Source organism: Nanorana parkeri, unplaced genomic scaffold (genome assembly GCF_000935625.1).
Source record: "Nanorana parkeri isolate BGI_ZX_2015 unplaced genomic scaffold, ASM93562v1 scaffold2151, whole genome shotgun sequence".
Classification (NCBI taxonomy): Eukaryota; Metazoa; Chordata; class Amphibia; order Anura; family Dicroglossidae; genus Nanorana; species Nanorana parkeri.
Window position 1 is genome coordinate 129,389 of NW_017308419.1, and position 20,305 is coordinate 149,693.

The following is a 20,305-nucleotide window of genomic DNA, read 5'->3' on the forward strand; positions in this document are numbered from 1 at the left end:
AACCCTGAAAAGAAATGTAATTTACTTTTTGTACTATGCAGTACAATATTTGTTTTTTATTTAAATGATAATTCCAATGTAAAAATAAACCTTTTTTTCTATAGGTAAAAATGAAGAATAATTCACTTGGTGCACTACAGTGTCATTCACCATCAGTGGCACCCCAACACAACTCACGGTGCCCTGTGTGGTGCTAAAGCTAAAAAATGCAACAGGCACCATCATTTTGTGAGTTGACGTGCATTGCGCCTCATTCACTGTGGATAAGCTGCCTCATTACAGGAAAACTAATGCATTGCAGCACACTCTGTTGTGGTGTGAATGAGCCCTTAGAGTTAAGATTTACTTGGTGTGAATGGGCCCTTAGAATTAAGATTTAGTTTAACCAAACCCAACTCCCCACCCTTGGGGAGTAGATCAACAGCACCATCTGCTGGTAATTTTAAGCTGACCCACACAAAACACTGAATAAAATATTGTAAAGTTAAATGAAAATTGACTTTATTGTTTATACATTTTATTCTTCAGATTGTTACGGTTTAACAGACAGCTATCAGCCTTCTGGATTAGCACTTTTCTATTTTCCTGTTTATTCTGTTATTTGCTGTTTTCTTTGCTCGTTGTACCTTACCAATTATAGAAAAAAAAAAAAAACTGTCCAAGCCAGATTTTTTTTTTAAAACTGTCCAAACAACGACATATTCTCTGAAGGCACACCTGAACAAACAATACATTGTTGTATTTTTCATTACACGTTTCAGTTAATTTTTTGTCTTTAACTTGAGATTTTCACTTCTTTTTCTTTGTATGTCTGAATCCTCTCACAGATCCATGCCCAAAGCAGATTGTAGAAGGAACCCTTAGAAATACAATAGGAAGCAAATTATGGAAATATGTTCAATGCAGAAAAATTAATATTTCAAGTTGTATGGTTTTTGACACCAGTAGCTCGATCTGTTTGGTTATCCCCCTGGCCTTATTTGCGAAAGCCAGAATTATTTGTCATACCCAATAACTTAGCTGCTAGTTTTAAGACCCCCTTCACATCTGCCTGTTCAGTTTTTACTGCTTGCAAGTTAGTGTGTGGCATTTTGCGTGTTTATGTATTAAGGCTGCCAACACACAACAAAACTGATCTGCACATGGTAGTGCATTGTGGTGTGCTGCAGTATGGGTCCATGTGGTGTGTGCTATCACAATAAATAAGAGTGAAAGGGAACATGATACAGACAAATGAGAATGGCACTCTGCTGTATAATACTGTCTAGTATTAGATGTGTTAGCCTGTATATTATTTAAAACAAATCACACATATTTCACATTCTTCCAAGCTTCACAGGGATGTTCTGACACAAATGACAGGATAAGTTACCTGGACTTGCTATAGGTATGTGAAGTAGTGCTGTCACTAGCAGGCATTTCACTGATCTCCATGGATTCTACCACAGGCCTGTCATCAGGTGTAATGTCCATGGAAAGTTCTTTGGCTGTGTTACTGTCTAGTTTTTTTTTGCTGCACAAAAAACATAGACATGTTGAGACATTTCAGATATTTAATACAGGTCTTGTAAATTTGTTTTTAATAGCATTTACATTTTTCTTAAAGTTACACTTAACAGGGATTATTAAGGAATTGACCAAGACCACCTGATGATCTTTGAACCAACAATTTCACATTAAGCCTGGATGCTGGTAGATCTTTTCATGGTATTGTCTAAGGGATGGAGAAACCATAAAATTGTGGTCCACGGTCTGGTGCCTACAGAAACCACCCTCCCAGTTGGCATTGCAGCAATGTATCTGGCTAGAAAGAAGACTTTTTTTTAGTGCAAAGAAGATCCAGGATTCTTCTCATGTAGCTTGCCTGTCCTCTTCTCCCTCATGATGGTTAGCATTGTCCAACTGCATGCAGTCAGAAAGACGTCTGCGAATCTGACAGCAGTTACAGAGTGTTAATCTACTGTATATAGCTGATTTCTTTTGGAGAGCAAAGTCCTGACACCAGCTAGGCAGCTTTGATGATATAAAACTGGCATCCAAGGTGATTCCATAATGAGCTGCAATCACAAGACTTCCAATTGAAAATGTGTTCTAGAAATAGGAATCACTAGAGGTACCACATAGCATCCATAGAGAGATGAAAGGTCTCCGACATTGTTTTGCTTGCAATTCCAGTAATGTAGTTAGTTTCCATTGTAGAAGTTAGGGGTGTCACTGGGTATATAGTGCTGCCTCCTGAAGCAAACCATACAGTGCCAAGTCTGAACCTTTTCCTCAGTTATCACTGATCATTTGAAGAACAGTGTCGAATGCATGGCTCACTAAGATTACAAATGTAATGGGAGTGAAAGGAGCAAACCATACTAGGCATCGCCAAGTCTGAACTTTTCCTTAGTTTTTACTAAAGCCTTAATAGCTAGGCAACCTTTATGTAAAGCAATGTTTTCAAGTTTTTTCACTGACTCTTGGATTTGCCTCACTATTTCACCCAGTAGACACAAATAAAAAGCTGATCAGGCCATCAATTAAGAAGGTAGGCTGTTCAAATATACCATATGACAGGTCTAAATGCTGAAATACTTAACTTCCCTCTAAATAGTTTTCCAGTCTCTTGTTTGATTTTAGATTAGAATTTTTATAAACAGCCACGTCTGAGAGAGGGATGTGGTCTTCTAAGACAACCAACAAATCAGAGCATCCACAACGGACGGCTTTGTACACAAAATCAGTTTCCACGTTGGAAAAGTTAGGACGTGAAAAGCCACTTCAGAAACCAATTTGATGGTCAACTCATTGTGAAGGATAAAGGCTTATCCACGACTGTGGCATTGTCCTTATTTGTGGGTATAACCTATTACGTTTTTTATCTGGCAGACCTAATCTTTGGAAGTTTGTTTTCTATTTGCTGCATGTAATGTGGGAGTTTTGGGGGGGGGTTTTGCAGAATGATTTCATTATGTCAAACTCTTGTTTATCAATAATTACTGTATGCATACAGGAATGCAAAATGCAAACTCACTTATTAGATTTCTTAGGCTTGTCAAATCGGAAGTCAGAAGGATACAGGTGAGTCTTGATCAAATGGTTTTTCCGCTCCCCACTGGTTTTAAATTTCTCCACACATCCTTCAACTAAACACTGGAACTAGGTGACACACAAAAGATCATAATTACAATATGAAAGGCATTAATTGTTTATGCTTCATAAAATTCCTAACTACGGTATCATCTATTAGATAATCACATGACATTTATACATGGATTTATTAGCTATAGATTTTTTTACATAAATTAAATTACACAGCTAATATTAACTTTGTAAAAATATACAGTAGCTTTAGGGCTAATGTAGATGAGCGTTCTTATCAAAGACATGTGTTTCCATGCAAAAAGGTCACAAAAAGCTGTTTGCAAATGTATCTCTATAGGACCTGCTATGTTCATAGAAATGCAATGCATAGCACTTCAAATGCAGCCTCAGAACTGTCTTCCACAGTACTTTATTGAAGTAAATGGGAATCTAAAGACCTCCATTTGACGTGCGCCTGAACTCAAACAGTAAAAATATGTTATGGTATGGGAACACCTATAAATGTTAACTGTACTAAGAAGTACTCTGACAAATCTATATTTTGCCTTGAATAGTATTGCATTGTGCCAAAGCATGGATGTGCCTACAGCCTCACAGCTACATATCTACAGATAGGAGGCATTGCTATCCTCAGGAGATTTAGAGTGGGATCTGGTGATGGTACTTCTATGCTGCTTACTGTTCTCCCTGCTGGAGAGTAAGCTGTACATGAATCTCCCTGCTTTTGCTTCATCCATTCTGTGAATCTGCACTGCATGAACTAGGCATTTTGACAAGTACCTGTACTTGTCAAAATGCCCCGATACATAGTGCCGAAGCTTGCGCTATGTTTTTTTTTTTTGTTCTTTACTGACCTTGCCGAGCATCGCGTCACTGCTTCTCCGGTGGGTTGCGCTCAAGGTGAGGTCCTAATTTAGGTGGCCGGCGACTGCCCAGAGGACCCCACTGGAGCAGCAGTAACGCGACGCTCCTCTTCAGCTCAGCGCCAACGACGTCCTCACGTGTGAGGAAAATCGTGAGGCACCGCGATCGATCGTCACATACAGTAACCCATAACTGTTTTCATTGCAGGACTATCATAGCACATCTCCATGTTCTAGCAATACTGTACATCTCCTTGTTCTAGCACATCAGTGACGCGACGCTCACCGATGTGCAGCTTAAATGATCCATAGTACATAATATGTACATAACATGTTATGTACTATGGATCATTTAACCCATTCATGTTAGCAGGGCAGAATTGTAACTATTGCTGCAGTGTATTCTATATGTAGTACATGTACAGTACGTATTCCCTATACACTGCAGCAATAGAGTTACAATTCTGCCCTGCTAACATGAATAGGTTAAATGATCCATAGTAAAACTACATGTTATGTACATATTTAACTATATGGATGAATAAACCCATTCATATTAGCAGGGGAGAATTGTAAATCTATTGCTGCAGTGTATTCTACAGTGTATTCTACAGTGTATTCTAGCAGGGCAGAATTGTGAGCGCCTCCCACAAGCTGAGCACCGAGACGCAATGCAGCGATCCTGCCCAGCGCCGACTACAAGAGGCACCGTGTGAGGCAACATAGTTCGGAGTGAAACTGTGAGTGAGGGAAGCTGGGACAGGGCTGGCTGTAAATCTATTGCTATAGTGTACTGTAAGTGTGTACTGTATATGTAGTACATATATACAGCACACACTTCCACTACACTGCAGCAATAGATTTACAATTCTCCCCTGCTAACATGAATAGGTTAAATCATGATTCATAGTACATAACATGTTGTTGTACTGGGAATCATTTCAAGTCACCTGTCCCTTTAAGAAAAAGTATCGGTAATTGGTATCGGCAAGTACATGAGGGGAAGTACTTGTACTTGGTCTTGAAAAAGTGGTATCGGGACAGCCCTAGTATGAACCTCTCCTGCTTCTCCTTCAATATTACTCCATCAGTCATGAGACCACCAATCATTAGACGGCAGTTCTAATCTGAGGAAGCAAAGCCCTGTCTCTACTGAATGGCTGGCTCCAAGCATAGAGACGCAGTGTGGAACAAGGCATGATAAGTCAGGAATGGGGAAGTGATCAGCTGCAGGGGGAACCACAGGCAATACTGGTGACTATTGCACTGCCTTTTTTAGGTTTACAGCCTTTGCAGTTCAGGTTTAATTATAAATGTTTTTGGCTTACATTTGTGTCACTTAACATTAAATGCCAGCTGACGTGAAGATTATTTAGTATAATTTAGATGTAATGATACAGTCTTACTTGTGATTGTTACATTAATAATTTTAGCTATTATAAGGTTAAGGGTAAAGTGGAAGTAAAGTAGAAAAAAAAATGCTAGAAGGAAAACTGCTCCCTCCTTCCCCCAGCAATTTTTTTATTTATTTTCTGTATAAACTATACAGCACATGTGCTGTGCATTATAGACTCTCAGCTCATTCATGGCATCTCTAGGACAGATGCCAGGGAGGATTTTACTCCTATGTGCAAGCACAGGAAATACATCATTATTGGCCACCCAATGGTCGAAGAAGATGCTTGGCAACCTGGAAGTGGCAGTGGCAAGGTAAGACTAGGTTCACACCTGGGCGACTTCTGACCGCATGGCAATCGTGCACAAAACCATGCGGATTGCTGCGCGGTCACGGAGTCGCCCACCACAGCTGATCACAATGGAGGTACCATCATTTTCTAATGGCACCCCAGTCGCAAAAAAAGCAGTGCGTCGTGTGTTGCAAAAAAAGGTACTTGTACCTTTTTTTAGCGATTGCCACTTTGACGTAACCCCATTGAAATCCATGGGGCCGTGAAGCAACCGCTGTGTGCACTAGCATACGTTCGCGCGGTCCCAGGACGTGCGTCCCGGGTGTTGCGCAGGTCTGAACCTAGCCTCAGTGTGCAGATATGGACATTCAAATATTTTCATATTTTCAACAAGCCATAAATGAACTGTAAAAGCAACCAACACTGACCTCTGACCTTCTTTTTAAGAATATGCAAGTACCAGGGATGCACCGATACCGTTTTTTCGGAATCGGGTACGAGTACCGATATTTATATTTTGGTGCTTGCCGATACCAAGTACTGATACCCCAGGGGTGTGGAGATTTTTTTTTAAAACTACATGTCCAAGGGCTAAAGCGGGAGCCGAATCTACTTGTCCCTCATGACAATCTACTTGTCCCAATACAAAAACATCGTTTTAATCAAAACTAGGGATGCACCAATATCGTTTTTTTGGGTATCGAGTACGAGTACCGATATTTTGCTTTCGGTACTCGCCGATACGGAGTACCGATACTTCCGTTGGCATGGAGCAGGCTTCCCGGGCAATCAGGAAGTCGGGCAGCGGGTAATGACATGCCATCCGGCTTCCTGATTGCCAGGGAAGCTGACTCCATGTTGTTTGGCTGGCTTGATTGTGATTGGCGGTAAACCGGCTGCCCAGCCAATCAGCATCGAGCCAGCTTCCTGACCAATCAGGAAGCCGGGCGGCTAGTAATGACCTGATTGGCCGGGAAGCCGACTTCCCAGCCAATCAGCAAGGAGCTGGCTTCCCGGCCAATCAGAAAACGGGGAGGCGAGTCATTACTTGCCGCCCCGCTTCCTGATTGCACGGGAAGCTGGCTCCATGTTCCCCTACGGCACTGCTGGTCAGAGGAAATAGTGCATCCCACCTTTCAGGGCTTCTGTGGTGTTTCACAAGGCATATGAACATAGAGGATACATTCAATGTCTGCTCAATGTGTTGTAACTCATTGGGACTTATAAAGTGACTATAGCATGCTTGCTAACATCTCATGATCAGTTTAACAGAAACAGTAATGTGGTACTACATGCCATATTGGTTTTCTCTGCCATAATCTCAAATAAGGAATCGTGCCACTCCAAGATGTGAATGTCCAGGAGTCGGGCAGATGGGAAGGAGCGTTTACAGGTGGAGCAGACATTTCGATGCAGGGTGTTGTAATGATGTTCATATGATTCTAGAGTGTCAAAGACCTGAGAGCAACCCGCCGTCTGACACTGAAACTCCGACACCCTGAAATGAAGTAAACCACAAACATAATGATAGTGGGGATATATATTATATACATCAAAGTTATTAGTTCTGCCTAATTGGAAAGTTTATATTAATACACCAAATTATTGCTCTGCATCTTTTGATAAAGCTAAAACATTTGCCAATATCGTCTATATATATGCCAATGTAGAAGTGAACTGACCAATGGAAGATATCCCTATGTGAAGGAAAACTGTAGCTCTCTTAATGTAAATAATTTTATCAATGTGTGTTGGTGATTTTAAATCCTTGTTTCTATGTATAGTTTATATACAGTTGTGTGAAAAAGTGTTGGCCCCCTTCCTGATTTTTCATTGTTTTGCACATTTGTCACACTTTAATGTTTCAGATCATCAAACAAATTTAAATATTAGTCAAAGATAACACAAGTAAACACAACATGCAGTTTTTAAAGGTAGGTTTTTATTATTAAGGGAAAATAAAATCCAAACCCACATGGCCCTGTGTAAAAAAGTGTTTGCCCCCTAAACCTAATAACTGGTTGGGCCACCCTTAGCAGCAAAAACTGCAATCAACCGTTTGCCATAACTTGCAATGAGTCTGTTACAGCGCTGTGCAGGAATTTTGGTCCACTCACCTTTGCAGAATTGTTGTAATTCAGCCACATTGGAAGGTTTTCGAACATGAATCGCCTTTTTAAGGTCATGCCACAGCATCTTAATAGGATTCAGGTCAGGACTTTGACTAGGCCACTCCAAAGTCTTCATTTTGTTTTTCTTCAGCCATTCAGAGGTGGACTTGCTGGTGTGTTTTGGATCATTGTCCTGCTGCAGAACCCAAGTTTGCTTCAGCTTGAGGTCACGAACAGATGGCCGCACATTATCCTTCAGGATTTTTTGGTAGACAGCAGAATTCATGGTACCATTTATCACAGCAAGTCTTCCAGGTCCTGAAGCAGCAAAACAGCCCCAGACCATCACACTACAACCACCATATTTTACTGTTGGTATGATGTTCTTTTTCTGAAATGCAGTGTTACTCTTACTGTTAATGGGACACACACCTTCCAAAAAGTTCAACTTTTGTCTCGTCAGTCCACAGAGTATTTTCCCAAAAGTCTTGGGGATCATCAAGATGTTTTCTGGCATAACGGAGACGAGCTTTTATGTTCTTTTTGCTCAGTAGCGGTTTTCGTCTTGGAACTCTGCCGTGCAGGCCATTTTTGCCCAGTCTCTTTCTTATGGTGGAGTCATGAACACTGACCTGAACTGAGGCAAGTGAGGTTCTTTTTTTTTTGCTCGCGCGCGCACGGGCAGAAAAAACCCGTCCAATGCAAAGAGCCGTTACCGGCTGTTTCATATATATGCGATCGGCGGCTCTATAGCCTGCCGATCGTGCATATGTGCTGGCTAGTAAACCGGTGATCTGTCCCCAAAAAACTGTATAAAATTCATTTCAGTACAGCATTGCATGACGGAATAAATGTCAGTCAAAGTACCACAGCGCTAAATACTGAAAAATGGCCTGGATGGGAAGGGGGTTTAACACCGCGGACTTCAAGTGGTTAATAATTAAAACCTTCCTTTAAAAACTGCATGTTGTGTTTACTTGTGTTATCTCTGACTAATATTTAAATTTGTTTGATGATCTGAAACATTTAAGTGTGACAAGCATGCAAAACAATGACAAATCAGGAAGGGGGCAAACACTTGTTCACACAACTGTATGTCCACTACACAGGGCAGAATCATGTTCAGTTTGCCGTTGTTGACCCGTCCCTCGGCGTCTTCATGTCTACGGCATTAGATGTGATGATGTCAGCGGTCCTTAGACCGCCAGAGCCCGGGGGAGAAGAGGCTGCAGGAACCAGTCTAGCAGCACAGTGTGGGTCCAAGTGCAGACACCTGGACTCACACGCATGTGCCGATGACAGCGTACAGCCGCGTCCTCCCATAGGGAAGAACAGGTTGCTGCGTGCAATTACACGCAGCACTTGTCCCTTCGAGGATCGGCCTATTTACGGGCGTGCACGCCCCACAGATGTGTACTCCCGGTCTGAATGAAACTTCAAAAATTCTATACACAGTACGGTAACAACAATACAACACTAAGGCTCCGTTCACACATGTTGTTCACACTAGGACGACGTCCGTGGCACACCAAGACGAGCATCCCGCAAAAAAGTCCAAGCCTGATTATCTGGGCGGATTCCGCATGTTTCAGCTATAAAAAACAGCCGCAATCCGTGTGTATGTTAAAGTTTGTGCGTTTTCGCGTACGTGTGAATGGAGCCTCAGGTACACATAAATAAAATTTTCGCAGATTATGTCAGGATTTCATCTTTCTACTACAAATACAAAAGAACTATAGGATGGGCCTAGAAAACGAAGATAATATGTTCTCAATGAAGGAACTTTCTACATACTTCGATCTCTCTTCTACTTCTCCAATGCCTGTCAGCACATCTTCCAGGTATAAGTGGCGATGAACATCTCCATCCTATGAAACAAATTGAGATTTAATTCATTAAACATCTACCGTATTTGCCGGCGTATAAGACGGCTGGGCGTATAAGACGACCCCCCCCTTTTTGTGTAAAAATATAGGTTTTGGGCTATACTCGTCGTATAAGACGAGTATAGCCCAAAACTATGTTTAAATGCACTTACTAACCTCCTTGGCGGTATTCCCGAGTGTGGCTCGGGGGTTAATTTTCAGTACCATAAGTGTTAACCCCGAGTCACACTCGGGATTACAGTCTCTTAACTTGTCCAGGATCCCAGCAGCGTCCTCCATCTTCCGTCCTTCAGCTACTACCGCGCTGAGCCAATCACGGCAGGTTTGTATTCTTTAATACAAAGCCTGTATTTACTGAATGCGAAGCCTGCCATGATTGGCTCAGCGCTGAGCTAATCATGGCAGGCTTTGTATTAAAGAAGCTACATACAGTATACCGAAGTATACCCGGCGTATAAGACAACCCCGATTTTTCTTATACGCCGGCAAATACGGTATGCCATTTTCTTCTGTCTGTGACTTCCCAAAGTTTGAATTACTTTTCTCCAGTTCAGAGATACATATCAACTTTCTATTGTATCTAAAACCAAAAACAGAAATGGAATATATTGCCATTCACCAGTCCTTAGATGTAGCTGCATTCGTTTTCATTTTTTCAGGCATATATTCCTATTTTTTCACCTGTTGATCCTGCCAGTAACACGCTTCTTTCCTAGGGTGACAACATTAATTTACCATACTGTATCTATGATGCGTTGTCGCCCTAGGACAGGAAGTATGTTAGGACTACAGAACACCACCCCTTTCCTTAACGCTATACCATATGGGAAGGTGTTCTGCAGTCCAGCAATAGAAATGAGAACAATGCTAACTGATAAGTCAGCAGAGGAAGACACCACAGAATGTTAATAGTTCACAAGATTTCTGGTAGGATCAATGGCTATAACTAAACACTTTAAATGGTATACTTTGGGAGCAAATAAGAGACTTTGTAGATTGGGTCTACATATTTCCTTCCCCTCCTGTCCCATAGCCACAACAGGGAGTGAGAGGAAACCCTCCAAAGAAAGGGAAATCCCGCAGGTCAGCAGAATCGTCAGAACTCGTGTCCCCATTAGAATATTTCCCATCTATTCCTGTTCTGATGACAACACAAAATTTGGTATTGTCTTTCACTTTCAGTGATAACGATCACCAGGGCAAATAGAGGTGGATCAGACAGCAATAAAAACCCGACAGGTGTTCTAACCCCTCTCCACTCTATTTAGTCTTTAGTTGCACTTTAATTCTTGAAGTTAACCTGCATCCAGACTATGCACAATAAATTATATCATTATATCACATATTCTGAGCAAGCCGTTAAACCATTTCATAACAACCCTCATTCGCCTCTGTAGCTATTGTGGAGAAATTAATCTTTAAATTTCACAACAAAGGGAATGAAATCTCCTCTTCTCATTACTTTGAATTGCACCAGAATCTTGACAGCTTGCCAGTCCTCTCATGTAAACACACAACTGACTGAAACTGACTTTGGAGCCTTTGTTGTGATCTTTAGTTTGTTTACACTCCCTTGACCAACTATTGGCTTCCTTGTGGAAGCTGTGAAGCCACCCTAATCACTTTCACGTGTGTGCTAAAATGCAGGACGCCCCCCGCCATTTATCCCTGGCTTACCTATCCCTCCTGGGATCTCCATATGGGCGTGAGCAAGAACAGAGGAGGACAATCTATGAGCATCCATTTGCTGATCATCCCAGTGAGTGAAGAGCGTTACATAATTTCTGGTTTCAGCGTTGTTATTCCTCAGCCGTGCTGGCCGGAAAAGAAGCTGATGGAAAATGATCTGAACACAAAAAAGATTCAAACCAGACTTCCTGATGGCTCCTTAAAGAGAACCTGTCACTTCCACTGTGCTATCACATAGGTGAGTTGTCAGCACACTTATGATAAAGTTAAGTTAAAAAACAATTGAAACCAATCGAAAAACTTTTTTTAAAAACACGTAAAAAAACATTTAAAGCCCCCCTATCCCATCTACCCGCCCCCCACCCCTACGAACATAAACATGTGCAATGGGTGTGACTGTGCCAAAAAATGATTGTACTACACATGATAGCTAACGATGCAAACACCAGCGGTGGAGTACTAATTCTACAGTCATCATTTACTGTTAATATGATGACCTGTAAAGGGTATTAAAGTGTCATCTATGGGCAATTTGGGGTATTGTAGTTTTTCACCATTTCATGCATTTTATTCTCAATCGGTGTCTGCTTTCCAAAAATATAATTCTGGGGTGTTGTTAATTATCTTCTACCTAAAATGTGCATTTAAGGTGTGTACAAAAAACGGCTCCAGCGGCGAGAAAAAATGTACATTTATTACAGATCACCCGAATTTTGATTTCATTTTACTTTACCCAGACTGCACCTAAAAAAATGACTCTGCCTCCGCTTTAAAGAATGACTCTGCCTCCCCTTTAAAGAATGACCCTGCCTCCGCTTTAAAGAATGACTCTGCCTCCCCTTTAAAGAATGACTCTGCCTCCCCTTTAAAGAATGACTCTGCCTCCCCTTTAAAGAATGACCCTGCCTCCATCGTAAAGAATGACTCTGCCTCCATCGTAAAGAATGACTCTGCCTCCATCGTAAAGAACGACTCTGCCTCCATCGTAAAGAACGACTCTGCCTCCACTTTAATGATGCTGACTCCACTTTAACAAATGACTCTGCCTCCACTTTAATGAAGAACTCCAGGATTTTTAAAATGAATGCTTTAAGTGGGGCTACAAGAGTTAAGTGCTCATTTTACTCTGGGGATGTAAGTAAAGAAAATATATTCCCCCGATCCTCACACATCCTCCGGTCACAACAGCCTCTTCTCCCCAGGCTCCGGCGGTCTAATGACCCGTGACGCCATCACTTCTAACACAGATCCATTAGACATGAGGAAGCAGGGACATACCACAGGCCTGCTCACTCTCACAGTAAGGGAGAGAGAGGTGAGTGGTCACTGCTGCCAAACTGAGAATCAGGTAAGTATATCTTCTTTATTCTGTCCCCTAGAGAAAAACGAGCAGTTAACCCTTGCAAGCCACAGCAAAGGTTTTTGTTTTTTTTAAACTGGAGTTCTTTAAAGAATGACTCTGCCTCCACTTGCAGTTCTCTTGTCACAGTGATATATGCTCACACCTCGAAGAACTGGTGATCCCGGGAGAAGCGCACAGTACTGGGGGTGAAGGTGCCGGCCTTCCCCGGGTTCTCCTCCACCGGCAGCGGCCTGGGAAGGCTTAGAACGGTGGGGGCGGACAGGGCAGCCAAGAGCTCGGGTGGAATCATGTGTGCTCTTTGTCTTCTACAATTCTTCTATCGGAGATACGTCTGTCTGCTCGTACTTCCATTCACAGATCCTACTATTGGAATCGGTCCAAGTTGACGGAGGCCACCATGTTTTTGTAGACCAAATCTTACCACTTTTCTGTAATAGGCCTGGCACTCTCTAGTCAGCGAAAGGACTTCCGCTACGTGCGGTTATTGTGCGTTCCACGCCTCGCTCGGCTTCCTGACTTCCGGCATTCCCTGCGTTCCACGACTCCCTGCAGAGCCCCGCGCTCCGCTCCCGCTGCTCTGTTGTCATGGAGACTCCATCCGGTACCCCTTGATTCGGTGTCCGGTGTTTTGTTCCTGGACGGCTCCGGTGCTCCTCTTTTTGTATATACAGTGTACAACCCCTCCGGACAGGGAGAAGCCGATGACAACGCCCCCAACCATTGATCTTCAATGACAGGTGAGGCGGGCATAGTGCTTCGCCATCCTCCGCTTCATTCCTGATCAGAGATCACCTCCCCGGCACCATGATCTGTCAGCGGGGATTGTACAGAGATCGTACTTTGTCATAAGCTAATAAAACCACCTAGATCTTATGATTAATGCAGCAATGGTGGGCACTGTTCAGGTATAATGTCATCAGGTCTATAGGTGATATGGAGGTACAGAGCCATAGTCCTGATATGACACTGATTGGATTACAGATACACGTATCACTGAATGCTAATACATATGAAGAATGTTATATTCCAGAGTTGAGGTCACCTGACCAGAGTCTCAGGCCCTCCACTGATTGATGTATATACTAGAATATGAGACTTCACACAAGAATAGAAATCTTTATATCCAGGTGTGTGACTGTTATTAAACTCTGCTGGAAACAATTGTTACTTGTTTGAAAATAATACAGAAAGTTTGACGTTCAGTTGATACCTGTTAGGCCCCATTCACATGGGGATTTTATGTGCGTCTGCAGATTCTTGCAGCAGGAATTCCAGGAGTGTCAATGCTGATGCTCCCATTGTGCCCGTTCATGTAAAGGTGCGGCGACAGCGGCCGCATCTGTTTGCATTTAATCGTACATGGAACAATTACCTGCAGATCGGGATATATGCTTGTCCCTGGATGCAGACAGATTGTGTCCAAAGACTATTGTCTATCCTGATCCACAGGTAAAGGCTCAGTGATAGGGCTCATTCACAGGGGCATGCAAAGACCGAATCCCGGGAAGATTCAGCTGCACAGTTACATAAGGTTACATGCACACCCAAATCGGCACATGCATGTGGGTCCGACTGACCGCACTTGGACACAGACAGTGTGCGTTCAAGTTCGGGCACCCGGACCTGCACAGGTGTGCAGGTTCAGATGTATGTGTAATGGCATGCAGCCACGTCTTCCCATAGGGGGAGGTACAGGCTGCTGCACGCAATTACACTCAGCACCTGTCCTTCCTAGGATCCGACCTTAGCATAGGCTTGCACGCCGTACGGAGATGCATGCCCTTATGAATTAGCCCATAATCTTCATACTAGAATTTTTATTTTTACTACATATGCACAAGCTGTTTTACCTGTCAAAGCAGCCCTGAGAGTTACACAGCTCTGCAGCACAGCACAACTCTGTCTGACAGGGCAGAAGAACTGATTTGTCACTGCTGCAGTTAGCACTTACATGTTTTATCCCTCCCCAAACTGTGACTGAACAGTGAAAGTAGAAGCATCAGTCTGATGAGCTTTTCTCCCTGTCACTCTGCTCTCTTATCCTATCAGCATGTTTCTTGGACTGCAGCACAGCTGTTTGGCTCCTTTTGCTGCTTTTTTATTCCCCAGTTTGAGCTCTGTTGTACAGTGCATTGTAGAAAACTGATACAAGGACAAATTCAAGGAACTTGCATAGCTTGTATTAAACAAAATACATTTATGGGTGTGTTCATGGATCCATAGCTGTATTAATGTGTGTCTTTCATATCTGCCTGGAGTTCAGCTCTACCTAAAACTGGGAAAGCAGGAAAAAAGGTCTACTTTTATGATTTGTGTAAAAATACCGCACAGAGGGGGGAATTTATCAAAGCTGGAGCAGACAATATCTGGAGCAGTTGCCCATAGTAACCAATCAGCGTTTTAGCTTTCATTTTCAAAGCTTATTTGAACAAACCTGAAGATGGACTTTAATTGGTTCCCATGTGCACCTGTTCCAGATTCTTTCTGCTCCATTTTTAGTATGTATGGTTTATTATGTGATTGAACCACAATAGTTTTCTCATGTCTGTCCTAACTTGTGTACCTTCATTGTTAAACCAGCAGATGTGTGACAATGAGTGAATTCCGAATACATCACGATGTGAATGAGCTAATCAGCCTGCTCCGTGTTCATGGAACTGAGGGAGCAGAGCTTTACATTGACCTCCTGCAGAAGAATCGCACCCCATATGTCACCACAAGTGTGTCTGCTCATGGAGCCAAGGTAACAATATGCTGATTTCATTCCATGCTGATTAACATGAGAACTCACCTCCCTCAACTCTTCAACAGAGAAAACCAGGGGAATTTACTAATCAGTAACCAATCAGCTTCTATCTTCAGCTTGTTCAATCAAGCTTTGAAAATGAAAGCTATAAGATGATTGGTTACTGTGCACAACTGCTCCAGTTTTAGTAAATCCCCCCCATGAGTCACATTAACAATTGCATACATATGCCTCACTATTCTTGACACATTGCTAACTGTACTCCCACAATTCAATTTTTTTTGTGTGTGGAATTACCTTAAAAAAACGGACATGAGTGAAACATTGCCACTGCCATTGCTGAGCTCTGCTGAAGATGTTTGTTGCCCAGCTGCCATGCTCATCCGTTCACTTTAGTACTTTGATACAATGGGGGGAATTAAAGTTGTACAGTACCAGCATGTACTATCCTGTTATAACAACAGCATTGTAATAGGAATACATACTAGAGTTGTTTTTGATAATACAATCAAAGCTTTCATGAAAAAACCCAATTTATGTAAAGAATGCTGCCTTCTGTCTGTCAATCACTTTCAACAACTTCCTGGATTCCCAGTGTGCTTTGCATCTTTTCCCCTGCTGCTTGATGTGATGCAATCTCCATTTCGCAAGACTACATATCCCATCATGCATTGCTTCCAGCCAGCAGTGATAATGTTAAATTGTTTAGTCTTTGAGTTTTAGTTCAGAAAGCCGGCTCTGTTAGTGTTGTGACACAAGGAAGTACATATTCACAGGGCTGAGTAAAATTGTGTCGCTGCATTGAGGAAGTGCATCTTGTGGGCATCTGCAATCAGTAAGTTTACAAACTTCTAGATCGATCTGATTATTAGGAGTGGGTAGAACTTAGGGAAATTCAATGTAGAAATATATATTTATGTTTAGTTTTTGACCATAGATACCCTTAAATAAAAAGAGTGACAGAAATATTCTCAACTGAGGAGCAGCCATTCAGCTTTTAAATTTTAACAGCTGTGTGGGGGGAGAAAATTAAAGATAGAAGTTGATTGGTTGCTATGGGCAACTGTACCAGTTGAGATAGAACTTTTTATTAATCACCTCCATGAGGTTTGTAGATGATGCATTTGTCTTTTCTTACTTCCTGCAGACTTTGTAGCAGCCCACTACAGGGCAATCTCTAATGTAAACCTTAACTTCAATGGAGAAAATTGGCCTACAGCGTGTTAGGAGGTCATGATGGGTGGGTTTTGGAGGCTGCTCTAGGTTCCCTTTATATCTATAGTAGGTGCATGTATATTTTCAGCAGTTTTGCCCCCTCATTAAAAAGTACCCAAAAACTGCTGATTTCAGCTATTGGAGAATACTTAACTTGGCTTTAATTAGTTTAGAACTCTACTTTGTATGATCTTCATGTTAGATCAATGATATCCCTATTGCTTATTAATGTAATCGCTAGAATTATAATACATAGAAAAACAAGGGGAACGTTTAACACTGGCTTTAGGGACATCATATGGAATCTGAACCTTATCAAGTAAAACTCGGCCGAAAACCAAATGTAATCATGCAACCCTGGAGAAAAGCCCAAACACTTTAGTAGTGTCATGTGAAACCGGTCATCTGTCACCTTTATTATGATCTAGCTGGGAATTTAAGTCCTGAAAATTTAACTCAACAGTTTTTGGTAAGAAAAATGAAAAATCCTTATTTCCGTATTGGATTAATACAACATGTGCTATGTAGGTGAAAATATCAGAGTTCTCAAGGACGCCGGAGGATTTTCTTAAGAAATATGAAGAGTTAAAGTCCAAGAATGCCCGTAATCTGGACCCGTTGGTGTACCTACTATCCAAACTCACAGAAGACAAGGAGGTAAGGCAAGACAATTGTGTGATACAGTTTCAATGTTGCTTACATCATCTTGCTCTCTGTGTGTCCTTCATTCCCAATTTAGTGTTGTCTAGGTCTTGCTTCACAACATACATTTGCACAGAAATATCAATCACGGATATAAGATGGTAAATAATAATGTTTAAACAATTATGTGTATAGACAGTTGTATTACCCAGGTATCTCTGCATGGGGATGACACAATGGTGCCAACCTAATCTGAAGAAAATAGGGGTGACCTGGGAAGATTCAACTTTGCTGAATGATAGACTTTTCAACTTTGGAACAATTGGCCAGAGGTGATCACCTTGATCTAAAACTAGCCATAGACAAAACAATTCTTGACCATTTTATATAAAATCAGGTACTGATAATCTTATTCTGTGAGTAGCTTAGATTGGTTTTCTACTATCAATTACTTGAAGTCAGGAGGGGATTACCAGCTTTTTATATATATATATATATATACAGGGCTCGAAAATCTGCTCGTCTGTGACGAGCAGACAGTGGAGCCCGACTTATCTTTAGCTATATTATATATAACCATAATGCTACCACAGGTCCTACAGAGCCACTATTTGGCTCCTGTAATGTGATCGCCGTGATTAGTCAATCATAGGGATTATTGTAATACACTTTCCCTGCTGACAGTCATACAGAAGGCAGCCTAGGATGCTAAAGATAAGATGAGACACCTTGTGGTTGGTTCCTGAACATGATCACCACAATTGGCCAATCAGGTTATGTTTTTTTATATGACTAACCATTATTAAGGGCACACCCAACCCACTGATGTATAGCAAGCAACTTGTGTTGGGTATACATGCTTCTATTTACTTCGTTCAACCTGCTGGCTGCACAACAAAAATAGAACAGATTCCTCTATCAACACTAATACGCGTTGATCTAGGAATCTCCTGCTGTTTCCTTTGTATTCTGACAGCGGCCAGGTTATTGGCTGCTAGCTCTGTTGGGCAGGCAATTTTCCAACATGCTCCTTAGATCATCTGATTGAGGGATACCGGTCAGAAAGGTGCCAACAGTGGCACCCACACATCGAATTTCAGCTGGTACAGCAAGAACCGGACGAAATTAGAAGTGTTTATACCCTGATTTATTAAAGGAGAACTATGGGGTCAGGGCTTTTCCCCTTAGTTCTCCTAAGGGTAACGGGAGGACACAAATTAGCGTCCTCCCGTCACCCTAGGCTCAGTATATAGGGAGCTACAGCTCGTGGTATACTGAGACGCTGAAGCGGATCTCGACAATTATGTCTGGATCCGCCCAGCTGCGTGAGTGACAGCTGGCTCTGCCTATCTAGAGGCAGAGCCAGCTGTACCCGTCCGTTCCGCCAGTCAGCGCTGGAGGATCGGAGCAGGGAGGGGGGGAATCCAGCCCCTCCCCTGTCGCAGCAGAGAGCCGTGACAGGATTGAGAGGTGAGCGAACGCCGCTATGTGTTCCCTCACTTCCCGATCTACTGAGCCGGCCTGTGACAGTCTCATTGTCACAGGTCGGCTAGAACTATGAGGTGAGTGAAAAGCACTCACCTCATAGTTCTCCTTTAAGTAACTTCACCCTTATTTTAAAAATAACAACAAAGGCACCTTTACAAATGTGTAGTAATGGCAATCTACATGCAGGTTTTTATAGATCATTGCAGACTTTTTATTGCTTTCCTCTCCATTCTTCTCACGGTGGTCGTTTTCACTAAGGGCGGATTAGTCAATCTCCCTTTAGTTCCTGGGACACTGAGTTTGCCTCCTGAAACATGTGACGGCATAAAATTTGAGGCGCGGTAGATGCCTTTCCCTTAAGATCTCACAGGATTTTGCTGCTTACAGGTGAGATTTCCCAGGAAGGCACTGATGATGTAGCCTTTCCAGGATGTATTTGTAAAGCCAGGGCTACATCACCAGTACTTCACTCAACCAGGAAGTAGAAAAACAGTAATTGTAAGTAAAAGCAAAACATGTTTGTTTAATGAATGAAAGATGATGATTTCTGCACGTGGATGTGATTTTTAGTGAAACAAGTAAAGGTCTGCTTTAAGGTTTTAGTTCTTTCTTTTTTACAGCCTCCTAAATCTTAAGTGATTATCTACTTTCTAAAGGTTGGTATTTACATAGGGGTAAGCACTTAAGCAGTCAGGCCTGATGATCGGTTGCAAAAGGGAGTCACTCAGATAGGAATGCTCATGTGTGACCCATACTTAGAAATATTTTGTTCTTGGGGCCCCACCAGCAAATCAGGAAGTAGGAGGGACTTGCTAAAAATCTGATTATTATTATTATTTTTAGCTAGAAAACAGTTTTAAACCCTTTTTAACAGTTATATGTTTTCTAAAAGCAGAGGACCTCTAGATTTAAAAAAAAAATAATTAGAATTTTTTATGTTGCATGATAAAAATTAAATTATTGCTTTTACTCCATTGTTTGTAATAATACAATGCACCCGATGCATGTTTGCATTTTGTATGTGCGTGTACACGGGGGGCGAAAGGCTTTAAACATTTTTTATTATGCCACTTTAACTTTTTTTTTTACACTTTAACTTTATTGCTATCACATATGGGGCTAACAAGTCACCTATGTTATAACATAATGGAAGTAAAAGCTTCTCATTTTGGAGACACTGGGGGACTATTAGACCCTTAAAGGAGAACTATGAGGTGAGTGCTTTTCACTCACCTCATAGTTCTAGCCGACCTGTGACAATGAGACTGTCGCAGGTCGGCTCAGTAGATCGAGAAGTGAGCGAACTTACCGGTGTTCGCTCACCTCTCGATCCTGTCACAGCTCTCTGCCTTGACAGGGGAGGGGCTGGATTCCCCCCTCCCCGCTCCAATCCGCCAGTGCTGACTGGCAGATCGGACAGGGAGGGGGCGGGTACAGCTGGCTCTGCCTCTAGATAGGCAGAGCCAGCTGTCACTCACGCAGCTGGGCGGATCCAGACATAATTGTCGGGATCCGCTTCAGCTG

At 42.2% G+C, this 20,305-nt stretch overlaps 2 protein-coding genes across 2 annotated transcripts in view; one reads left to right on the forward strand and one right to left on the reverse strand.

The window, feature by feature from the left end:
* Positions 1 to 755: 755 nt before the first annotated feature.
* On the reverse strand, positions 756 to 12,979 carry ZNF511 (zinc finger protein 511). The gene is made up of 6 exons (XM_018572869.1): positions 12,833 to 12,979; positions 9,547 to 9,620; positions 6,938 to 7,139; positions 3,020 to 3,144; positions 1,373 to 1,513; positions 756 to 859 (listed from the first exon to the last, which is right to left on the reverse strand). Exons 1-6 carry the CDS (start codon positions 12,977 to 12,979, stop codon positions 790 to 792), a joined length of 759 nt encoding a protein of 252 aa, XP_018428371.1. The 3' UTR covers positions 756 to 789.
* A 163-nt stretch (positions 12,980 to 13,142) lies between these two features.
* The window catches only part of TUBGCP2 (tubulin gamma complex associated protein 2), a 38,124-nt gene continuing 30,961 nt past the window's right edge, over positions 13,143 to 20,305 (forward strand). The window contains exons 1-3 of the mRNA XM_018572868.1: positions 13,143 to 13,427; positions 15,274 to 15,433; positions 17,180 to 17,308. Coding sequence (XP_018428370.1) covers positions 15,284 to 15,433; positions 17,180 to 17,308 — 279 coding nt within the window. The 5' untranslated portion in view covers positions 13,143 to 13,427; positions 15,274 to 15,283. The remainder of the gene's footprint in view (positions 13,428 to 15,273; positions 15,434 to 17,179; positions 17,309 to 20,305) is intronic.

Excerpts from the sequence above, each read along its gene's own strand:
- ZNF511 (XM_018572869.1), bottom strand. The coding sequence starts at position 12,979 with ATGATTCCACCCGAGCTCTTGGCTGCCCTGTCCGCCCCCACCGTTCTA. Across the intron at positions 3,145-6,937 it reads TGGCAGAGAAAACCAATATG|TTCCAGTGTTTAGTTGAAGG; the intron begins GCATGTAGTACC and ends TGTGTCACCTAG. Across the intron at positions 1,514-3,019 it reads AAGCCTAAGAAATCTAATAA|CAAAAAAAAACTAGACAGTA; the intron begins GTGAGTTTGCAT and ends TTTTTTGTGCAG.